This window comes from Elephas maximus, chromosome 13 (assembly GCF_024166365.1).
Source record: "Elephas maximus indicus isolate mEleMax1 chromosome 13, mEleMax1 primary haplotype, whole genome shotgun sequence".
NCBI classification, from domain to species: Eukaryota; Metazoa; Chordata; class Mammalia; order Proboscidea; family Elephantidae; genus Elephas; species Elephas maximus.
In genome coordinates, this window is record NC_064831.1 from 52,436,910 (window position 1) to 52,460,726 (window position 23,817).

General features: G+C 46.0%; 1 protein-coding gene across 1 annotated transcript; it reads right to left on the reverse strand.

The window, feature by feature from the left end:
- Nucleotides 1–17,925: 17,925 nt before the first annotated feature.
- LOC126087953 (C2 calcium-dependent domain-containing protein 4A-like) lies at nt 17,926–19,404 on the reverse strand. Its single transcript, XM_049905887.1, has 2 exons — nt 19,325–19,404; nt 17,926–19,107 (listed from the first exon to the last, which is right to left on the reverse strand). The coding sequence occupies exon 2, from the start codon at nt 19,065–19,067 to the stop codon at nt 18,000–18,002; it is 1,068 nt and encodes a 355-aa protein (XP_049761844.1). The 5' UTR covers nt 19,068–19,107; nt 19,325–19,404; the 3' UTR covers nt 17,926–17,999.
- Nucleotides 19,405–23,817: the final 4,413 nt, after the last annotated feature.

Here is a 23,817-nt window from a genome sequence, read left to right on the forward strand (position 1 = left end):
GGCTGGACGGTGCCCCTCCGGCCTGGTGATAACTCTATCTGGTCCCCTCTAACTGCACGTGACAGTAAAGGCACTAAGGGGCACCAGGGGTTCTGCCCTCTAGGGCCCACAGCTCTCAGAGCAGATGCGTATGTATGCTGACAAACATCAAGTGGGAGAAGACAGAACCCAAGGGCATGCAGGCTCTCTAATCCCTTTATTTTGCCCTTTGTATCTTGGCGAGTCCTCTCCCTCCTCACTGAAGTTGTGGCAGCAGCAAGCGAGGGGGGAACAAAACCATGAATTTTAGAAATTAATTAATCGGCAGCAAAGTGGAGCAGAAACCAGTCCTGTTCTAATAGATTGGAAGCGCATCTCTTTTTCCTTGGTTTCTATATGTGATGGTTAAAGCAATGTGTCAACTTGTCTAGGCCATGATTCTTAGCGGTCTGGCAGATCTGATGTAATCATCCTCCATGATGTGATCTGATGTAAGCAGCCAATCAGCTGAAAGGTGAGTTTCCTTGTGGGGTATGACCTGCATCTGATATATATGGATGTTCTGGCAAAATTCTTTCTCTGTCCATCCTGCATTTGCCTCATCATCCTCTGACCTCTAGTTCTTGGGACATGAGCTTGCCTTCTGACCTGCAGATTCTGGATTCATTAGCTCCTGCAACCATGTGAGTCAGGTGAAGCCTCTAGCCTGGCAGTTTGGGACTTTCCAGCCTCCAAAGTTGCATGAGCCATCCTTGAAATAAATTTCTATGTATTATTTATATATACGTTTCACTGGTTTTAGGGCCCTGGTGGTGCAGTGATTAAGAGCTTGGCTGCTAACCAAGAGGTCAGCAGTTCAAATTCATCAGCCACTTCTTGGAAGCCCTCTGCAGCAGCTCTACGCTGTCCTATAGGGTCGCTATGAGTCAGAATTGACTCGACAGCAACAGGTTTGGGTTTTTTGGTTTCACCAGTTTTGCTCCTCTACAGAACCCAGCCTAAGACACTTTATAAACAAATAAACAAACAAAAACCTCTGCTAGTTGCTGGATAGATGAGGAACCACGGAGACCCTTGCAATAAGCAGCTTACGCAAATGTCCCCAGACCCCAGGACCCAAGCACATTAGGACTTCTCACTGAGGTTCCATCCAGTGAGCAGTGGCGGCGTCCATCTGGCACGACTCCAGGCCAATGTCAGCAATGGAGGAGAAGTGAGGCCACCACAGGAAACCATAAGGGCATCATAATCAGTGATGGAACCCCAATACAAATGGGGACCCAAACTGGGACAGGCAAGAGATGTCTCTCCTGAAGTTCTGGGTGAAGCCCCCTGAAGAGTACAGGGTTCTGGGTAGTTTACTAGATGAGTCCAAGAGCAAAGCCCAGTGCTAATAACTGTGCATATGGGAGCAGGGAGGGCACCAGACTCAGGAGAGGAATGGAGGTCCATCATGTCTTAGTAAGGACTCTCACTGCTGAGCCCATGGCTGAATGAGGCTGGTTGAAAACCTCCTGCCTTCACCTGGATTGGACCAGTAACTGGGGAAGGGTGGGCAGGTGCTGTTGATAGGAATCAAGTGACCTCCACTATGGGAAGGAGAAGAAGAAGGAATTACAGAGGCCGGAACCCAAGTTGCACCTGGCGCTATTGCAAGATCTCATAGTTATCACTGAGCTAAAACTCATTTGTAAAATGAGATCAATGCTGAGTTACTTTTCTTCCCAGAATTAAATTTCTTCCCAGGAGGCACACATGGTATGGATATAGAACTTAGAGACACTGGAACAACTGCCTCCCACAACCTCCCTCTCCAAGGTCACCAGGGACAGATTACCCAATAAGCAAGGTATCCAAGGGCTTAATTGTGTTTACTTACTAACCTGTGGTGCACAATTTCACAACCCATGTGAAATTGTGCACTACAGGTTAGTAAGTAAACACAATTAAGCCCAGGGGTACCTTCCTTACTGTAAGCCCGAGCATACCTTGCTTACTGGTTAATCCACCCTAAGGGTCACCAAAGGGAAATGGAGGCATCGGTGACACCTTCCATTGTACCAGGATCGATGAGAGTCCAAACCCAATTAGACTGAGCAGGGAAAACCAGGCACATTACCTCCAGAACAGCGGGGGTACCAATGTATGGGAGAAAATGGACTTGTTTCCAATACCCTATGCAGCCCTTCTACTCTCACACATGGAGATGCTATGAGTCAGCATCAGCTTGAAGTCAGCAGGCTTGGTTTTGGTTTACCAGGCTTCAAAGCCCAGCTTAATGCTAACTAGAGTTTTGTACCTTATTCGTGGAGAAGGACTCTAAAGATGGAGTGAGTTTTGACCAAGCCTGTAAGACAACAGATGCCCGTCCATGCCCCTCTGTTTCCAAAGTGAAATACAAACCGTCTCTTGCAGGATTTAAGAAAACGTTCAGACACACAAGCATTTAGGATAGAAGAGATGTTTACTTGCAAAGCAGTTCAAAGGAGTCTGCCTTCAAAAAGACTGACTCTCAAAAAAAAAAATTGCGATAATCATTTAAAGGGAAAAAAACTCTTCAATATTACAATAGCGTGGCATGGTAGGAAAAAATAGAATTTTCTCACCTGATTATCATATTCACAAAAGTCATAGCATATCGTCAGATATCAGCATTTCAAAAATCAGGAGTATAGTTTTTGTTAAGGAGTCAGGTAAAAATTAAATGACCCTGCCACCCCCACCTTTCACATCCCGCCTATCCTTTCACCTACCCACCCCCCACCCCCCCACAGACACACCCCTGCCACCACTCCCACGGGAAGGGAAGGATTACAGAGGCTGGAAACTTAGCTTTAGTGGAGAAGTTCAAGGCTTCGTTTATTTGGAGGACCAGAAGCAGACAAAATGAGCTTATTATTTTGGTTTATCTCCCAGCACAACCTGGTTGGGTCTGTTTTGTTTTCTTTCTCTTCCCTGGTTGTGAAATATAATGCACACATTGCTTACAACGACGGCTGTGTAAAGTGTCAGTTTTGTGTCCAAAGGAGGTAGCTGAAAACCTCTTACCACCTGCAAACATAAAGATTTTAAGCTGGAGAGCCCTAGGGAACTTGGAAATTGTGAACGTCTTTGGTGACCTGCCAGAGTGCTGAGTCCCAGCCCTACCCTAAAGAGGCAGGGAGTGTGTGGGGAGGGTGTTTTCTTGCCCCTCAAGCCTAGTGAGGGGAAAGAGGCTGACCCCAAGGGCTTCGTAAGTAGGGGAGACATCTAAAGAGGAAGGGCTGGCAGAAGCAGCCTGGTGCAGCAGGGTGGGCTCCAACTGTTAGGGAGTAACAGCATTCCCTAAGGTGAAATGATGCATTGGTATTTGCAGAGGGCTGAGAGCCTGTAAACAGCCCTGGGGGCACAGTGGTTAAGTAAGCACTAATCCACTATCTAAAAGATCAGCAGTTCAAACCCACCAGCAGTGGCAGTCTGCTTTGGTACAGATTTACAGCCTTGGAAGCCCTATGGGGCAGTTCTCCTCTGTCCTCCAGGGTTGCCGTGAGTCGGAATGACTCTATGGCAGTGGGTTTGGAGGGCCAGTAGAGAGCTTGCCTGGTTCTGCCTGTGACTCTGCCCCAGGGGACCAGCTGGGAAGGGTGAGGGCATTGCTAGTAATTGACTGCAAGGATGGAGGGGCCTAGCTAAGGTCTGCGTTTTTGTTGGTTTGTTTTAAGAAAAATTGGTCTATGTTTTAGTGTAATACAGAAAAAAATACACAATATTAAGATGCCTCAGACGTTTGTAGAGATTGATTCTGCGGTCTAAAGGGGTTTAGGCAGACCAATGGCTACAGCAGGGGAGTGAATTAGGAGACACAAGTACAGCACGAAGGTTAAGCTCTAGGCCCAGGTCTGGAGGGGTTTGAATCAAGCCTCTCCTGGGCCCTCTAAATGGGCACCTACTAGATGCCGTATTGGAAAGGTAAGGCTGTGACTTCACGGTGCTGACTCCCAGCGAAGACCACAGAAACAATTTTTCATTAAATGGAGAAAATAAGAATTCCTAGGAGAAAGAGAGAGCTGCCAAATAATTACTAAAAGGAGAAGAAAAGCTTTCCTGTTTGTGGAATTACAAACTTTCCTAACAAAACAAAACAAAAAAAAAACCCCACTGCCATCCAGTCGATTCCGACTCATAGCAACCCTGTAGGACAGAGTAGAACTGCCCCATAGAGGTTCCAAGGAGCGCCTGATGGATTCAAACTGCCAACCTTTTGGCTAGCAGCTGTAGGTCTTAATCACTGCGCCACCAGGGTTCCCTTCCTAACTAGAGAGTCTCAAAAATCAATGCTTGCTCTAATTAAAGAGGATGGCTTACCTCTAAGGAGAAAGCAACGTCCCACATACATTTTCCCCCTTGAAGCTTGCTTTCCCCCACCCCCACCCCCAACTTTGGCAATATGTATTGAATCTATTTATTTAAAACAAGGAGCCAAGGAAGGCATTTTTTTTAAAGATGAAGAAATTTGAACATGTTTGTAGGATAAAGAGAAGCCACTAAAGAAAGGAAGCAAGAAAAATATGTCCATTAGAAACTATACTTATGAAGACAGCAACAACCTAGAAATGTGTGAAATTGCATGAACAATGGTGACTTTGAAAAAGGAAGCAAATAGGTCAAGGTGGAGGAAAATATGAAAAATTCTAACTGTTGTGGTACGGTGGTGGAACTGTGAATGATGTCTACTCTTGGTTTTTTAACTTTCTGAAATGTTGATATTGTCTTCAAATTAAATACTTCCAGTAAGCTATTCCTGACAAAATGGTACAAATATAGGCAAACTATTGATAATTGGGGACCCTGAAACTTCTGATCCCATTTTTTAAGCTATTCTACTAAGCATCATTCCCACCGTTGCTATCTTAATTCTTAATTGTCCTAGAATCCCTGGTAGCAATATGCTCTTACCAGATCTTCCCCCAACGTCACTGTGAGAAGCTTTTCTCATTGAGCCTAAGGCACCTGTTTCGGAATTATTTTTATTTTAGTTAGTAAACATCACCTGTCACTCTCTTAAGCATTTTACAATTTATGATAAAGCCTCTGAAACTTGTTTCTCTCCCATTATCACAAATCCTCTCTTGGAAACACATCGGTCCCATTAACACCATTGTACAATGGTTTCATCAGAATTCCTTGAAACATTTGTAGTTCAAACATCACATAAAGATACTGTTTATAAATACTAAAAAGAGAGAGAATTGTAATAAGAATATGAAGATAATTCTCCAATAAGCCAATAGTAACCAATAGCAACAGGAAAGTTTTTTCTCTGGGCAAGCAGAAATATATAGCTGTTTGAGGAACGTGGTTTAAGTAGCCCGTTATCAAGACCAGGTGAGTCTTTTTTCTGCTAAAGCACGTCCGCTAATATCCAGTCTTACATTAATATTTGTTCGTAATGTCAACAGTAAGTGGAAATGTAAATATCCTATCAGGAGGCCGAGTTCTATTCCCAGTCTATCAGCCATTTCCTTGATGCCTTCCCTTACTCTTTTAAACTTGTCCTCATAGGCCCCTGATATTATAGGACCCAAAAGATAAAAACCAAGCAACCTGTGAAGTACATTTCGGACTTCAGTGTTTTTGTACATGATCCCAGTGCATAACAACCCCTGCAAATCCACATCTTTCTATAGCTAGGGAAATACATAATTATCCCTCTTTTGTATACAATGGTTTTTGCCCTTGAGCTTCTTAAAAAATATCTTCAAGTATGTTATTTCATCCAACTCTCAAAAGTACACTGAGAGCCTTATTAGTGTCCTATTTTACAGATAAGTAGACTGAGGCTCAGAGAGCTAAGTGGCTCTCCAGCAGAAGAGCTCCAGGCTTCTCAAATCCTGATTAGGACTCTTCCCACATTACCATATTGGGCATAACCAAAAAACCAAACCCATTGCCATCAAGTCGATTCTGACTCATAGCAACCCTATAGAACAGGGCAAAAAAAACTGCCCTATAAGGTTTCCAAGGAGCAGCTGGTGGATTTCAACTGCCAACCCTTTGGTTTGCAGCCAAGCTCTTAACCACTATGTCACTAAAAAAAAAACTAGGGCTCCATAAAGGGCATAGATAGATACTATTCCCTGTAGTAATATGGACACTACAAATAGCAAAGGAATATATGCGGGTGTGAATCTGAACTACTTCTTCAGATTCTCCACTGGGACTTTCTTATGTTCTCCTTCCACCTTCCAAGGACATAACTACTTCAGAATTTATGAACCACAATTCTCTCAAATCAGTGTCTCTCTGGACCTTGTGTCTTCTAATTGAGCCAACCCACCTGACCAGCTCCAGCCTCTTTTCAGACTCCCACCCTGATTCTGGTCTGACTTTGGGCTCTCTCTAGGATCCACACCTGTTTGCTGATTCCTCTGTCACCAGCTCCCTGGCATCTATCAGCTCCTCTCCTCCTTCTCCCCATGCACTGGAACTCCTACACGGCTTCAGAGGGGAGGCCAACACCAAGTTCTTTGGCCTTCCTGGGCCTGAATGGAGAATCTCTACTCCTCTTGCATTATCTCTGAATCACACCAAGCCATGGTCCAGACCTCCCTTACAATAACAACCATGGGTATACAAAAGGGAGACCCGGACCCTGTTCTAAGCCCTCAAACTGCTGGGATTCAGGAGTTCAGGTGGAAGAGGGTCCTAGAGCATGGGGTTTCTGGAGGACAGAGGACGTGGAACATTTGGTGAGAAAACCCTAAAATAAAAGACACATGTGCCAGGTTTGCAAATACCTGAGAAGTAGGGCAGAGCCTTGAGGTCCATCAGCACAATCCTAACCTCCATGGACTCTAAGCTCACAGGAGTCTGTGGCAGAGAGGAGCAAAAACGTCCCAAAGTGTTCCTCATGGTCCCTGACTTGACCGCAAGCCTCCATCCCCCACATACGCCCCCTCCCCAGTGAGGCTTCATGCGACCTGCTTCCAGCTCCATGATTACTCTCTTGCCATGTGTCACACGGGAAACCTGGACAATAACTCCTTTTCATACCGCAAACTACAGAAGTTGATTTTTCAATAGCCTTTGTTACTTGAGGGAACCAAGATCAATCAATCCATAGTATACATTTATTGAGCATCAACAAAAAGACAGAAAGAATGCAACGTGGTCCCTGGCCTCCACAGCCTGGTTAGGTTGATAGGAACTCAGAGGCATGTGAAAATTTGCATTGCTATTCAAGGCAGCAGACGCTGGGTGTAGACTCTCTGAGCCAGCCTTTTTCCTGGTCACGCCTGCAGAACCTACACCAGCAGAGCCACTCTTGCTTCCAATTCCCAGGCCCAATCTTGATCAGATGCAAAAAGATTTAACCAGATCAGCCATTCACTGTGGGGTTCAGCATCATCTCTTCCTAGCTACTTTAGCCCAGGTCTGATAACTGGGTTACTGCTGGTGTGCGCCAGTTGCCTTGTGAAGCACCTCAATTCTTTCTTAGGTCTTGTTGTGTTGTTGGTAGATGCCGTTGAGTCAGTTCCAACTCATAGCGACCCTATGTACAACAAAACTAAACACTACCCGTTCCTGCACCATCCTCAAAATCGTTGTTATGCTTCAGCCTATTGTTGCAGCCACTGTGTCAATCCATCTCTTTGAGGATCTTCCTGTTTTCCACTGACCCTCTACCAAGCATGATGTCCTTCTCCAAAGACTGATCTCTCCTGATGACATGTCCAAAGTATGTGAGGTGAAGTCTTGCCATCTCTGCTTCTAAGGAGCATTCTGCTATACTTCTTCCAAGACAGATATGTTTGTTCTTCTGGAAGTCCATGGTATATTCAATATTCTTCGCCAACACCATAATTCAAAGGCGTCAATTCTTCTCTGGTCTTCCTCATGCATATGAGGAGGTTTAAAATACACACCTTGGGTGAGGTGGGCCTTAGTTCTCAAAGTGACATCTTTGCTTTTCAACACTTTAAAGAGGTCTTTTGCAGCAGATTTTCCCAATGCAATGTGTCATTTGATTTCTTGACTGCTGCTTCCATGGTGTTGATTGTGGAGCCAAGTAAAATGAAATCCTTGATAACTTTAATCTTTTCCATTTATCATGATGTTGCTTATTGGTCCAGCTGTGAGAATTTTTGTTTTCTTTATTTCTTGCCTACCCCTCTTTAAGGCCCAGAGGTTTCCCCCTCCTCCAGCCTCTTGTTCATGCTAGCCACTTGCCCTCCTGATCTTCTCCGTGTCCCCCAACCCAGGTTCCCAGTTGGCACCTGAACAATGCATTTTGTGGAGCTGTTGGAAAACCGCAGACAATCAACACCATAAGAAACAGCAGCCATTGGGTCCCGAGGTGCTCTTCATGGGGCCCACATGAGTGCCATGAACCTGCTTGCAGCAGCTGTGTGTCATTACCCTCAAAGTCATAACACCCACTGAAAACAAAGCCAGACCCTGGCCTGTGTAACCCAACCCCGGGTTTCCACCACGGCCACCCGCTTCACCAGAAACTGCCAGCTCAGACCAAAGTTCAACCCGGTTCTAATTTCCACAAGCAGTTGCATTTCTGATAAATAATTAGTTATCAAATTAACTGTGACCTTGACACCTGCCAGACCAAACCAATTCCCAAGGATTTTTAGAGAGCATATGCTTTAATATTTTGTTTGCCAAACCATTTCCCAAGGATTTTTAGAGAGCACGTGCTTTAATATTTTGTTTGTTTTGTTTTGTTACCAATGTATTTTCAAAATTTTAAACACTTGACTTTGGATATCATAAAAGCTTTTTGTCTGGAAGGTGTGTGTGTGTGTGTGTGTGTGTGTGTGTGTGTGTGAGTCTAAAGTAACTCAGTAATTCCGTATTGAAATGTGGTGAATTCAGGGTTAGAACTTCGTCAGATCAAGATTTCCACCTCTTTCTATCTTTCACCCACATTCTTCTGGGGGATGTGTCTGGACCACAGCCATTGTCGGGGTGGCTAGCTCTGCTGTGCAGTGGCATTGCAGTCCGCATCTGGTCCCTGTCCTTATGGCCGGGCACTAATGTTGATGTCCATGCCCTGCCTGAGCCTCTGGTCCCTGGGCCCACTCACTCTGGTTCTTCCTGGTTCCCACACCAGGTCCTTCTGGGTGGGCCAGCTCATTCTCAGCCACTTCTAGGCCCCCCTGGGGGTACCACGGAGAGATCTGTGAAGCTTTCTCCCGCATCCTGGGGCACATCACACCTCAGCCATTGCTGTCCTCTCACCCAGGCTCCAAGATGCGGCCTTCATCTACTTACACTTACAGTGACAACCAGTGCAGGCAGAGCTATCAAAAGAAAGAATCTAAAGACACAGGGAAGGAGCCCTTGTAGGGCAACAGTTACACGCTCGGCTGCTAACCAAAAGGTTGGCAGCTCAAACCCACCCAGCAGCAACTCAGGAGAAGGACCTGGCAATCTGATCTTGTTAAGAGTACAGCCTAGAAAATCCTGGGGCAGACTCTGTCACAGTGGGTCACTATGAGTCAAAACCAACTCAGCGGCGCCTAAGAACAGCAATAACATAAATACATAGACATGGATCCTTGTTTCCTTGCCTCCTTAATCAGCGTTTACTGAAAATAACTGGACCTTGCAATTATTCATCAACGAATATTCATTGAGTGCTGACTATGTGCCAGGTGCTGTTCTGGGTACTGGGGAACAGGAATAGGTAAGACAGATCCCAATCTCATGGAAATTAGCCTCTGATGCATCAAGACAAACAATAAACTAGATCTCATTTCATAATGAAAACTGAGCTTATTTTGATTCTTATAACCAAATGACTCATGAAATATTTATCTACTCCCCCAAAACAGGATATGCCTGAAAGCTAAGTTCTGAGCCAATTCTCACAAAATAAAAGTTACAGATTACCAGGATTGAGTGGTAGGTTACTTTCCAGGGTACTAAAAGGTACAGAAAACCAAACCTGTTGCTGTTGAGTGGATTCCAACTCATCGTGACCCTACAGGACAGAGTCGAACTGCCCCATAGGGTTTCCAAGGGTGTAATCTTTACAAAAGCAGACTGCCACATCTTTTTCCCACAGAACAGCTGATGGGTTCAAACTGCCAAGCACTTAACCACTACACCATCAGAGTTCCTTAAAAAGTACAGAAATGACCTCTTTTAAGACAGTAAGAGTAGCTGTCCATTACTGAATGCTTCCCATATGTCAGAGGAGCCTATGGGGTGGTTCTACTCTGGCCTATAGAGTCACTAGGAGTCGGATTTAATGGCAATGGGTTTGGTTTTGTTGGATTTTTTTATGTGTCAGACACTATCAGGGTCTTTTCATGTATTATCTCTAATTCTTAGTGAAACCATAAGTAAGGTGGGTATTGTTGGTATTAGTAGCCCTACTTTACAGAGGAAAAAACTGAGGCCGAGAGAATTTAAATAAATTATCTGTGGTCACGTGGGTATTAAGTGGATGAGACTTAGTGGAACCCAGGTGATCTCACATCACTCTGCCTCCCTATTAGAAACCCATAAGAGTAAAAGTAAAATTAGAAGTGGAGATTCTTGGAGTGTTCCCTTAAGCAATAAATCTTGCTCTTTACATTTAAGAGTGTGTAAGTGTTTTTTTTAAGTGTCCATTGGAAGAATTAAGCAAAAATTTGGCTTGGGGAGTGGAGGAAAAAATAGAGAAAGCTAGTTAAAGCTAAAGTTTGTGGGAACACTGGCAGTTGAGAACCAAACAGAATGATAAAACATCTCAGAAAGTGTAATGTATAAAGGTGTAAACATCAAATCCATTTTACGAGTGTTCAGCTCCCACGTAAGCTTCAGGGAACAGATCTTGAGAAAACAAGGGAGGAGATAGGCAAGCAGATTCAATGCAACTGCTCTGTGGGTCCAAATCCAGTACTAGGACTCTGTCCCCAATCCCTGTCTTCCCCCTTCCCTACCCCAAAGACTGAACTTGCTCTCTCCAGCCCTCAGTAAGCCAGCCTTCCAGCAGTGAAACCCTCTTTCTTTGCATTCCCAGTCTTGGCCCAGGACCCAGCCTTCCAGGCAATGCAGGTTACTCCAGGCCTTTCCATCAGTCCAGGCCTCCTCAAGTCCTGAGCAAACCCAGACCACCTGGTACGACCTCTATGAAAATCAAACACTCCACCTGGATCTTCTTCCCACACAGTGCCCTCAAAGTGTGCAGAAGGAAAGCTTCTGTGAGCTGAGTTAAACCCCCTTAGGGTGGGCCCCAGGCACTGTTTCCACTCAGAGAGTGGGGAGGGGGAAAGAAGACTGTAAGCAAGAGCGGCAGGATGAGCCCTTCCTCTTGAGAGAGTCTTGAAAGTCAGATCTAATCAGCCCTTCATCTTTGCATCTGCTTCTGCTGGATACCTTTCACCGACTTGCCTTGTAGACACGTCTCTCTCCTCCCTGAGATTGTAAGTTTCTTGAAGGCAGCACAAAGTAAACACTCCATAAACATTCTGTAGTGTTCCATAGGCGTCCCTGGGTGGTGCAAACTGAAAGGTTGGAGGTTGGAGTCTACCCAGATGTACCTTGGAAGAAAGACCTACTGACCTGCTTCTGAAAAATCAGCCATGTAAAACTTTGTGGAGCACAGTTCTACTGACACACATGGGATCACCATGAGTTGGAACTGATGCCGCAGCAACAGTGGAGGTGGAATGTTCCATAAGCATTCTCTTTTCTTTCCAAGAGGAGCCCAGCAGTGGCCTGTTAAAAAAGGAAAGCGAAGTCCAGGCTAAGGAACTTTGTGGGATGGTGCAGAGTAGGTCAATAAACCTCCACTCCTGGTTACCACCCTCTCCTCCTCACCTAATCTCCTTTTTGGCTTTCTGATGATTAGAACAAAAATGTCATTGTGACCATGACCAAATTATGGGGAATGGAAACACAAAGAAGAGAACTGATTAAGCTAGTTGAAGTTTCCTGTCATGTGATCTACACGGAACCTCATCAGATGTTCCATTCACACCTTTCAATGTTATCTTCTGCTTTTGTCTCAAGTTAGTTGTTTCACTGATTATTTTTACTTGTACCTTTGAAAAGAACATATCCACTTATTTTTTGACATTGTCCTTATAATACCTGTCTTCACAAAAACATTTCTGGAACATCGACAGATACATTTGATTCCTGGGTTGCAGTTATTAGCATTAATACCTCAGAGTAAGGTGCCTTAGGAAACTCTCTCTAAGCCTTGATCTGTGCAGGTTTTACATTTTCAAGGTAGTGCCTGGAAAAGAAATTGTGAGCTGGGTAAAGTTTATTTCTAATATTCTCTCCCCTCTGTCACCCTCTGCCCCTTAATTTCCCAATCCCATCTGCCCCGACTACATCGGCTACCCCAGCCCTCACGTCTGAAGTCTTCTACAGGGAGGAAATAATGTGAAGAGTTGGACTTCTAGGGTCAGCCTGCCTGGGTTCAAGTCCAAGCTCTACTCCTTACTAATCATATGACCTTGGGCAAGTTACTTGTACTCCGTCCTTCAGCTTCTTCATCAGCAAAGTGACCATAATAATAGGTTGCAATAAGGATAAAGGAGTCCCTGGATAATGTAGTATTTTTGCAAGAGTTCTGTAAGCCTGAAATCATGTAAACATTTTTTTAAATGATAATGGCTAGGAGGGCAGTCCAGAGCAGACTAAGTGGAGGAGGAAGATGCGGTGGTTCTTGCCCAGGTGAGGAGGAGGAAGAGGAGGAAGAGAGGGAAATCCAGAGTGATGCATGGACAGTCCTGATAAATCAGTCTCCATCTCCTTGCAGACAGACAGACAGAGGCAGGAGACGTTGGCTCTTTGCTAAATTAGGATCTGCTGCCAAATTGCAAAATAAATCTTATTTTTTGCTATATTTAGGTCAACACCTGGCTTTTTTGGCATCTTGTAACAGTAAGATACCTCATCAAGGCCTTGATAGGATGTACTCATGCACTTCCTTGTAGTTCTGGCTGGATTTTAGAAGCACACCTGAGCTGAGCTGTTGTCCTTCTCTCTGAAACACAGCAGATGGAGTCTGAAGTGTACAACCAGTGGGATGGAAAGATGCAATTCTTTGTGTTTGTGTCATTTAGTGCAGCCACCCAGACATGTCCCCAGCAGACTGACCTTTGTACAGACTTAAGACTAGAACCACAGATGTGGATGAAAGCCATTTTGCAAAATTATGCCATCAGCCTGAGCTAAATAGGAGGCGTTGAAAACAAAGGGGTGCCTACCCCTGTTCACGCGAATCTCACTGTTACGAAATGCAACTATCTCGTTTACCCTTCCCCATCTTTACACTTAATATTTTAGAAAAGATCAAACTGAGGTTCACAGAGGTTCGTAGGTCATGCAGCTAGTTGATTAGCAGAGCCTGGGTTTGAATCTAGTTCTTTCTGACCTCAGATGTCCCACTCTTTACTAATACTACACTTTACTTTCCCTTTCTTATTTCCTACCAGGAAGAGGCATTTGTCTCAGCAGAGGCCGACCTCATCCCCAGCTACAGAAATAGGACCAACAATTCTATGGATAACACCCTTCCCTCTGCAGGGATTGTTTCATGATTGGGAATGCGAACCAGTTGGGGCCAATACGACGTATAGTTTACAGGGGCCTTCTGGGAAGGTTCTTCCTCAGTCTTTTGGGAATGCTTTTAGAAGCAAGACATTCTCTCCAGCCTGGACACCAATGAGAAGTCATGTGGTCATACCGGTTGCTACTAGACATCGTCCGAGGACTGTAAGTGTGACCCGCCTTAGGATGAAATGATGCTGCGGATGGCCGGCAGAGCTATGGAAAAAACATGGGTTCTTGCATACTGCCTCTACCTACTTGCCTTATTTATCTGGTGCTGCTATAGCAGAAATATCACACGTGGATGGCTTTAACAAACAGAAATTTATCTCTCACAGTTTAGGAGGCTGGAAGTCCAAATTCAAGGCACCAGCTCTAGGGGAAAGTTTCTCTCTGTGTTGGCTCTGGAGAAAGGTCCTTGTCATCAGTCTTCCCCTGGGTCTAGGAGCTTCTCAGTGCAGGGACCTCAGGTCCAAAGGATGTGCTCTGCTTCTGTAGATTGTATCCTGCCTCATTAACATCATGTTGTTATTGTTGTTGTGTGCCATCGAGTCGATTCTGACTCGTAGTGACCTTACAGGACAGAGTAGAACTGTCCCATAGGGTTTCCGAGGAACAGCTGGTGGATTCAAACTGCCTACTCTTTAATTAGCAGCCTTAGGATTTACAACACATAGGATAATTACATGAGATCACAAAATGGTGAATAATTACTTCAGATCACACCGTGGAGGACAACTACATAATATTGAGAATCATGGCCTTGCCAAGTTGACACATATTTTGGGGGGACACAATTCAATCTATAATACCCCTTTTGTCCTGGACCTCCTCTTGGTTTTCCAAGGACTGCTTCAAAAGTTATTGCTGGCTCCCTTTCTCTTCACTAGCAATATTTCCTGCTTTTCTGGATATTCCCATCTGCATTCAAATGTGTTGGATTCTTTCATATTAAAACAAAAGAAACCTCCTTTGACTCCACAGTCTTTTCCAGGTATAGCCCGTTTTCTCTCCTCTACTTTTATTTAACATTTCAGTGTGGACTTTCTCGCCATCCCCTCGTTATCCCCTTCTAGTGTGACTTCTGCCATCACTACACTCATAGGACTGCTCTTGTCAAGGTCACCACTGACTTCCATCTTGCCGTTTCCAATAGACATGTCTCTGTTCTCATTTTTCTTGACCTCCCAGCAGGATTTAAGTTGATTAAACTTCTCTTCTTTCTTGGAACATTTTTCTATCTTGGCTTCCATGACTCCACACTCTACCTAGTCTTTCCTCTACATCATTGGCTGCTGCTTCTCTTTCTCCTACACACTGGCTTCTCTTCCTCCATTGAAGTTTTAAATGTTGAACAGTCTCAAGCCTTGGTCCTAGGCCTGCTACCTTTCTCTATTTATTCAATCTCTTCTTATATTCATTTAATACTCAATTCAGGCAATGTTCTTGCAATACTCAATCAGTATTTATTGAGTATCCACTATATGCCAGACACTGTTCTAAGCACTGGAAATACAGCAATAAATGGACGAAGCCCTTGCCTTTATAAAGCATGCTTTCTAGGGGAAGAGGAAATAAACAGCAATAACGACAACAACAAAAACCACTGTCATTATCTACTTAAAAAGTAAAAAACTTTTTTTTTTAATCTACTTACACTGCCTTACTTTTTACACTTGCTATTTCTATCTGACTTGCCAAGACAGAAGTCAGTAATGACCTTGACAAGAGCAGTCCTATAAGTATAGTGATGGCAGAAGTCACACTAGAAGGAGATAACAAGAAAGTAAGAAAGTTTGATAAAAGTAGAGAAGAAAAAAGAGCTGTAGCTGGAAGAGAATGTGGAGTAAAAAGAGGTGTGTTTTGTTTTAATATGAAAGAATCCAACACATATTTGAATGTAGATGGGAATATCCAGATATAATATGATGTCAGGTAGCAATAAAAATGCTATAAAGAAAAATAAGGCAGTGTAAGTAGATAATGACAATGGTGCTATTTTTAGATACGGTGGCCAGGGATGAACTCTGAAGAGGTGGCATTTATATCCATGTAAAGTGGAGTATATGAGTCAGAATCCACTAGACAGCAACAGACAGGTTTGGTTTTTTTTGGTTTAAAGTGGAGTGTGAGAGAGAGGAGTCAAGGATGATACCAAGTTTTTGCTTTGAATGACAGAAGGGATGGTGGTGCCATTTGTTGACACCAGGAAGACTAGAGAAGGAGAAGATTTGAGGAGGGAAAATCCAAAATTCCATTTTGGATGTATTAAGGGATTATTTTGATAAATTAAGTTCCTCTTGTGGGTGATTCTTTCTTCAGGTCTCAGGAAGACCTTCCCTGACCACGCTGTCCCTGAGAGCATCCCCCTGCCACTTCCCCAGCCCAGGTAGTCTCAATAGTCTCAGTAGTTTATTCTCTTCATTGTAGTTATCGTAATCTGTAACAACTTGGTTATTGTATGACTACTCTAAAAATAAGTTCTATGAGAACAGGATCTTTGTCTGTATTGTTTATAGTTGCATTCTCTAAGCTCAATACTATGCCTTCAAGTGAGGGATCAGCAAATATTTGTTGAGTGAGTGAACAAATTTAGGAGAACTGGGTTCTTGCATGAGCTCGGCCAGTCTCTAGCTATATGTCTTTGGGCAATCACCTGTCTGGTGTTTTCTCAAGTTCAAAACTAGTTTGATTGGATGCTCTCTAACAGCTAATTTGTCCATTTTGAAATTGTATCTAAAACCCAGGATTTGTATTCATTTAATCTGGCCAAATCCTCACCCAGAACCTCATTTTGATAATAACAAGCTGAAGAGTTTCTGACGCAGAATGAGTGCCAAACTATTGCTTGCGTGGAGATCCTGAAGGATTCTGCATTCCTACTCCCGACCTCCTTAAATCCTCAGTCCCATGAAGCCATCTATTTCAACAGACTCCACTCCAGGACCAGGCAGAAACAAGTGGAAAGAAAGGAGACGTGAAGGAGTTCATTTTCTACAACATTATTTGGCCCCTATTCATAAATATAATTCAAGACTTTTCAGGTGTGTTACCACATTTCGTATGTATTAAAAGTTATTGGGATATTAGGCATATCATCACAAAAACCCTATAAAGTAGGTATTAATACTTCCATTTCCCTGATGAAGGAAATGAGGCTCAGGGAGATGAACTAATTTGCCCCAGTTCAGACAGTGGCAAGCGGCAGAAGGAAGATTGGACCCTCCATCTGTCTTTGGCTTCCTTGTGCTTTCCACTGCACCATAGATGGCTATAGTAAAGAGCAAAACACTGTCAGGTATAATCAGTTTCCAGTGGACTAAAGTCCAAATGAAACAAGTTGGGTTAAGAAACACTCACCTAGAACCCAGTGTTCAAGAAACCAATAATCTACTTTTCAATTCACCTGGGAAATTCTACTACAAAGAAAGCCCTTAATTACTATGTAACTTAAATACATTTTTTTTTTTTTTACATAGCCAGGTAGAAATGACGCTTCCCCCTACCCGCCCCCCCCCCAATCAGGTCGTTCACAGAGGCGGGACAGATTTCTATTTTGAAATAGCAAGATGTCCCAGGGCTTCTTCTCTGGAAGGAAGAAACACTGGGAACATCTGTTCCTTATGGGACAACCCACTGGAAGACCTTCCGGCTTGTTTCATCAGCAATTTTTGAAGACTTGGCTTTCAAGAGAATCATGTACCTTCTTAATGCAAAAGGAATCTTTTCCTACCAAATTGAAAGCTAAATCCGCTGCCGTCTAGTCAATGCTGACATCTAGCAACCCTATAGGACAGGGTAGAACTGCCCTCTAGGGTTTCCAAGGAGCAGCTGGTGGATTCGAACTGCCGACCTCTTGGTTAGCAGCCCAATGCACTAACAAGACTTCCTCCCAAGGTATCTTCATAATACAAGAGGGTCTCTCACTTTGCTATGACAACGAAGTATATACACTCACATCATATGTCTTCATACATAGGTATACATACTGTGTGTGTGCCTATGTAGGCAAGGATATGACACCATACCACATCACTATATGGAAAGCTGTACATAGGAGTCCTAGCACTGGGCATGATTCTGAATAACTTTCGCTTTTTATAAAAAATTTTAAATCTATAAACTCTTCAGTATTGATATAAATGACGAAGGGAGGGAAAGATAGATGAGGGTACTCTCTTCCTTTCCTTTCCATCTCCAAGCCAACTTGTCTTGTTTTCCTTTGAATGTAAAAACGGCTTGGAGAACGGGATTGGGGGCAGTGAGTAGAGGAGGGGTTTGTTATTTTTAATCTTCCTTATCATTAAAGGATGGCAAAGGCAGACACCTAAGAACGAAAACGTCAATAAAACAAGATCATGACTAGAAAACGAATAAATAACATTTATTTTTGTACCAAATAGCTGTCAATGTCCAAGAGTTCTCCAGCGGGCAGAAAGCGCCCCGAGGGGAGGGCCCGGGGCATGGGGCCCTCAGAGGAGCAGGAGGGAGCCCAGCAGCAGCTCGCCCTGGCCCAGCAGGCGGCCCCGCTCCAGTCCGCGGCCCTTGCTCCCGGCCTTGACGCGCACGGCCAGGCGGCGCACCTCGTCCTCCGTGAGCCCGTCGAAGCAGAAGTCCTGGTCGAAGGCGGGGTTGCGGCTGCGGCGGACCACGGCGCTGCGCTCCCTGCGCTTCTGGCCCTGCGGCTGCAGGACGAAGCTAAGCCGGCAGCCGACGGCGCAGGGCTCGGCGGCGCCCCCGGCCGGGCCCTCGGCGCGCAGCAGCCGGACGCGGAGGTGCCCACTGCCCGGGCAGTACTCGGCGGCCAGGCGCAGGGCTCCGCCGGCGCGGCTCAGAGTCACGGTGCCCTCGGCCTGCAGGCGCTCGGGCCGCGGCGGCGGGGATGCGGGTGGGTCCTGGGCGGGGGCCTCCTGGTCCTCGTCACCGCTGGAAACCGAGCGGGCGCGGGCCAGGCCGCCCCTCCTCCCTGCCCGCAGCGCGCGCCTCAACAGCCCGTCGGGGGCGCGCAGAAGGCGGTGGCCGCGGGGCCGGGAAACGAGCGTGTCCCAGAGCGGGCGGGGACGGCCGGGGGCGGCGGGGGCGCGGCTCGGGGCGCGCGGGCGGCCCGGGGGCGCGCGAGGGCCGTCCCCGCCGCCGGCGTAGGTGTGCGCCCGGAGCCGGGGCAGGAGCGCGGAGGCGCCGGGGCCCCCGAGGAAGAGCGACTCCTTGCGGCGGGTGTGCGGGCTCTCGAGCAGCGCGCAGAAGCCGTAGGCCGTGCGCGCGCGGGGCAGGTGCGGCAGGGAGAGCGCGGCCTGCGAGCGCGGGTCCCAGTCGGTGCGGCCGGCGCCCTGGTCCGCCCCGCGGGGCCACAGGTCCGGCTCCGCGGCGCAGCGCCGGGGCAGGGCGGCGGCGGCGGGCGGCGACTCGGGCGCGCAGGGCGCGGGCAGCCGCGGCGGAATGCAGAATTCGGGGATGCGGTCCGGGGTGAGCACGTTGTTGAAGGCCGGCTCCGGAGCCGCGCTGCCCGCGGCCGAGGCGCGGAACTTCCCGAGGAGCCGCATCCTCCGAGGCTGGGGCTGGCAGTGGCGGGAAGAAGGGCTCCTGCGGGGGAGAGAGGCTGCTGAGTTCTGGGCACCCGAGCTGTCGGACAGCCTTGGGCGCCGCGGACCCTTCCCCTGACCCTCTGGCTACAGAAGAGCCCAGACCTCTGGGCCGGCCGAGCCGAGCTCTCGCTCACCCACAAACCCGCTCCGCCTCCCGCTCATAAAAAAAAAAAAAAAAATAGAGACTTAAAAAAATTAACGAATAGAAATCAGACCTCTTCCTCTTCTTCGGGTCGCTTAAGGACTCAATCAGGCTCAGTGGCCTTCACCTCCCGGTCTGGGTTGGGGCGCCGGCTTCAGCACTGCGCCCGGGACAGAGACGCGCCTCTTATACCCTTAGCCTGAGCCCCGCCCAGCTGGCCCGGAGCCCAACACCTGGTGGCACTGGGCAGCCTGCCTTCCCGGCCACCCCCTCCTGACGACGCCGGGGACCTGCGGCTGGAGCTCAAGGCTGAGCGAAGCTGTCGCCCACAGCCACCCTCGGTTCTACCCTGGGAGCCCCGTCCACAGGCCTGGGGAAGGGGCTGGTGAAACGAAGGCGCCCCGTCGCCCTGCCAAAGAACTGGCAGCCGAACGTGTTTGCTGCCTGTCAGAGGAGAAGCACGGAGGAAACAGGAAGTTCCTCTGACTAGGAGTTAAATCCTGTCACCCTGCCTGCGACCTGCACGCCCCAGGGCCTTCAGTTTTCCTGCTCCCACGCACCCACAGCAAACCGCCACGTGGTTGTCATGGTTCCGAGGTCCTACTTTCTTGCGCGTCTGTCTCCCTCTGCTGGACGGCGGCCTCCTTGAAGAGCACGGGGCCTAAGTATTGAAGTGGGTGACTGAATATGTAACAGAAATTTCTGAATGGCTGCAGGCTCTGCCCGTCATCCTTTCACAGAAGTTGAGGCCTCTCGCTTGTGCCCTACAAATGACGCTTGATTTTTCCACTGACACTGGCTTTTGCTCCAGCGTGGAGATGCCGGGTTGCTTAGGGATCCAGAAGCTCTTCTTTTCACTTTTCAACCTTCATTTTCCAAGATGAGTAAACTGGAGGCCCAGAGGACTTGAAGAAATTCAGGGCTTCGAAGGGTTCCTTCTTGCATTTCTAACACATTCCCCGCTGAGAATGTTCTTTTCCACCCCAGATATACTGAATCAGAATCTATGTTTTAACAAGGTCCCCCACCTGATTCTTAGGCATAACTTCCTGGGAACTTGTTGAAAATGCAAACCGGAACCTCTTGGCAGCCCTGTGGAAACTCCGTAAAGGTTAAAAACAGCTAGTTAATGGCAGAACCTGGAACTATCAATTTCCTGTTTATTTGGCTTTGCAGGTGATGCTTCCTGTTACCTGAAATGCCCCCCCCTTTTTTTTTTTTTTTTTGCTTTTTCTCCCTGCAGGAAGTCTCATTTATTCTCCATAATTCAGCCCAGACATCACCCTCTTCCGGAACCTTTACCTAGCTGCCCGACTCACTCCCTCCATACTCTTTGTACCGTCATTGTTGCATTTGGTACACTGCTTTGGAATTTTGGGTTTTTCTCTCCTACTAGACTGTGAGTTCTTTGAGGACAGGAGCTGACCTTACACAACCAGAGAGGAGTTTGGGGGGCCTATTACAAAGAGTCTCTGAGTGGTGCAAACGGTTAAGAATTCAGCTACTGACCAAAATGTTGGCAGTTTGAATCCACCCGTAGGCGCTTCCGAAGAAGGTCCTGGCAATCGACTTCTGAAAGATTACAGCCATTGGAAACCCTACGGCGCACGGTTAATACGCTGAAACGCATGGGGTCGCCGTGAACTGGAATCAACTCTACAGCAGCTGGTTTGGTCTTTTGTTATCATGAATATACAAAACAACATGAAATTAAAATCCAGATTCTGAGTCTGCCTCCATCCCAGATGTCCTACCCAAGGGACAAGCCTGGCAGTCTAATCTGTCTCTTATCCAGTTCCAGCATCTGGGGATACAATGCCAGGCAAGTAGTAAGTGCTCAGCAAATATTTGCTGAATTACATTGTGTCGAATTGATCTGCATTCGGGTCTCATGACTGTCAGGTGCTTTCAGCCGCATAGCTCTCCAACCGCGTTGGGCTGTTTCTTTCCCACAACAAACCAAAACAAACCAAACAGGAATGCATTGTTTCTGTTTTCTAGATAAGAAACCGAGGTTCAGACCAAGGGACTTTCTAATGGGCCTTCCTAAACCATTAGTTTCCCAGGCATTAATATTCCACAGAAGAGAAGGTAAGATACAGGGAAATTATTTACACAGGGACAGACCCCAGCCATTCCGTCGTTTAACCCTAAGCTGCGGGCTGTCTCTACAGTTAAGAAGCCTGGTTTCCTTCCTGACTCTTAAATCACATTGGGAGAAAGTGAAAAACAGCACTTAAGTGGAAACTCTGACTGCTCCAGTTGTTTCCTTATTTTGTGCCTTATGACCACACAAGGCCCACTACCATATGGTGTTCAAAGCTTTGAACATTGTTATTTCAAAGAAACTATTCCATCAACCTGGTGGCGTAGTAGTTAAGAGCTATGGCTGCTAACCAGAAGGTCAGCCATACAGATCTGCCAGGTGCTCCTTGGAAGCCCCATGGGGCAGTTCAACCCTGTCCTTTAGAGTCGCTATGAGTTGGAATCAGCTTGACTGCAAGGGGTTTGGTTTGGTTTTGGTTTATTCCATCAATAATATTAACATTTACTGAACACACACTATATACTGGAAGTCATTAAATGCTTCATCTTTATGTTATATCTCATTTAATCTCTAAACCATCCCATAAAGAAGGTAAAACTATTAACCCTCATTTAGAGATTCAAAAACTGAGACTCACAGAGGATAAACCACTTGTCCAAAGCCTCTTACCCAGTAAAAGCAGAGCCGCAGTTCAAAGCGGGGTCCCTCTGCTGGTCATCCTGTGTACTTACAACCATTCTCTCCTGCCCTGAAAGCCGCTTCTCCTGAACCCATCTCCTCTCTACCCGGCTAGGTAAAAGAAAGAGAGGCCCTCGTTCCAAGACCTTGGCTTGAAACTTACACACCCTACCAATTTTATTGTTCTTGTTATTAGCTGCCATTGAGTTGATTCTGACTCATAGCGACCCTATGGGTGCAGAGTAGAACTACTCCATAGGGTTTTCAAGACTGTGACCTTTTTCAGAAGTAGATTGCCGGGCCTGCTCCCTGAGGCACCTCTGGATGGGATTAAACTGCTCCTTTTTTGGCCACAAGTCAAGTGCAATATATTAAAGCATGAAATTGTCATAAGCAGATCCTTGTGCACAGTATCGTGTACCATTTGTAATAGAATCCCTGTCCTCCAGGACGTGTACCCATTCTCTTTACTTACACCATACTTTGGTGCAGTGGTTAAGGGCTCAGGCTGCTAACCAAAAGGTCGGCAGTTTGAATCCACCAGCTGCTTCTTGGAAACCCTGTGGAGCAGTTCTACTCTGACCTATAGGGTCTCTGTGAGTAGAAATCGACTCAACAGCAATGGGTTTTTGTTCCAAAAAAAAAGATTTGAGGTGATTTACACAACAAAGACCAGGGAACTTATCATCCACCACAGCCTGACACAGTGAAGACAGGTGCAGGGGATTCTGGAGTTTCTCACGCTTGGGTTCACAGTCCTGGCTCCGCCATTTTCTATGTGAGGGACCTTGGCCAAGTTAGTAAAGCCCTTTGAGCTGCGATCACACCTACAAAATGAGAGTACAGTACCTGCCTACTTCCTCCACTTGGTGAGGATTAGAGCACAATATACAAAGCACAAGGCACATAATAGGGCTTGGTAAACTTTGGTTATATTGCTAAATTAATTTCTTTGGATTAAGTTTCCCATGCTAAACTTTCAAAATTACTTAGTTTGCTCAAGTACATTAAGTTTATATTTACATTTCAAAATACAGCTTTGGGAAAACCACTTATAAAAAACAAACGAGTTCCTTTTCTACACTGAAAGAGCATCAAAGAATGGCATGCTGCTTAGTATTAATATACTGGGGACGCAGTGGTTAAGAGCTCTGCTGCTAACCAAAAGTTTGTCTCTTTGAATCCACCAGCCGCTCCTTGGAAACCCTGTAGGGAAGTTCTATTCTTCCTACGGGGTTGCAATGAGTCGAAATTGACTTGACGGCAATGGGTTTAGTTTTTTTTTTTAAATATTACTATTAAATGTTTCTAGAATTAACAAATGAAAATCAAGATTAATTAAATCAATTGCTTCTGTTTTGTTTTGTTTTTCACCTGCATGAGTGTGTGTGGACTCTTCGTTTGTCTTTCCAGATAACTGACTGATCTGTGGTTACCTTCTAAGTCTTCAGCTCATTAGGCTTTCTCCTTTGGTGTCGAGGAATGGCCTCCTTTATGTTGGTAAAATATGCGCAGTACTTCTAAGCATTTGTGCAAACATTGACCTTATTTACACAGGGGAAAGAACATAAGATTTGGAGTCAAGACTAGGGCTGGAGTAATTGCTCAGCCCAGAACTAGTCGTGTGATCTCCGGCAAAGTGTCCTCTGAGTCTCGGCTTCCTCATCTATTAAAACAAGTATTAGATAGGCGTGCTTGTTGTGTAGATAGCTGGGCCTGTTCTCCGAGGCACCTCTGGGTGGGATCAAACTGCCCTTTTTTTTGGCTACAAGTCGAGTGCAATATATTAAACCATGAAATTGTCATAAGCAGATCTTTGTGCACAGCACAACATGCCCATC

Coding starts and splice junctions, on each gene's coding strand:
- LOC126087953 (XM_049905887.1), bottom strand. CDS start 19,067: ATGCGGCTCCTCGGGAAGTTCCGCGCCTCGGCCGCGGGCAGCGCGGCT.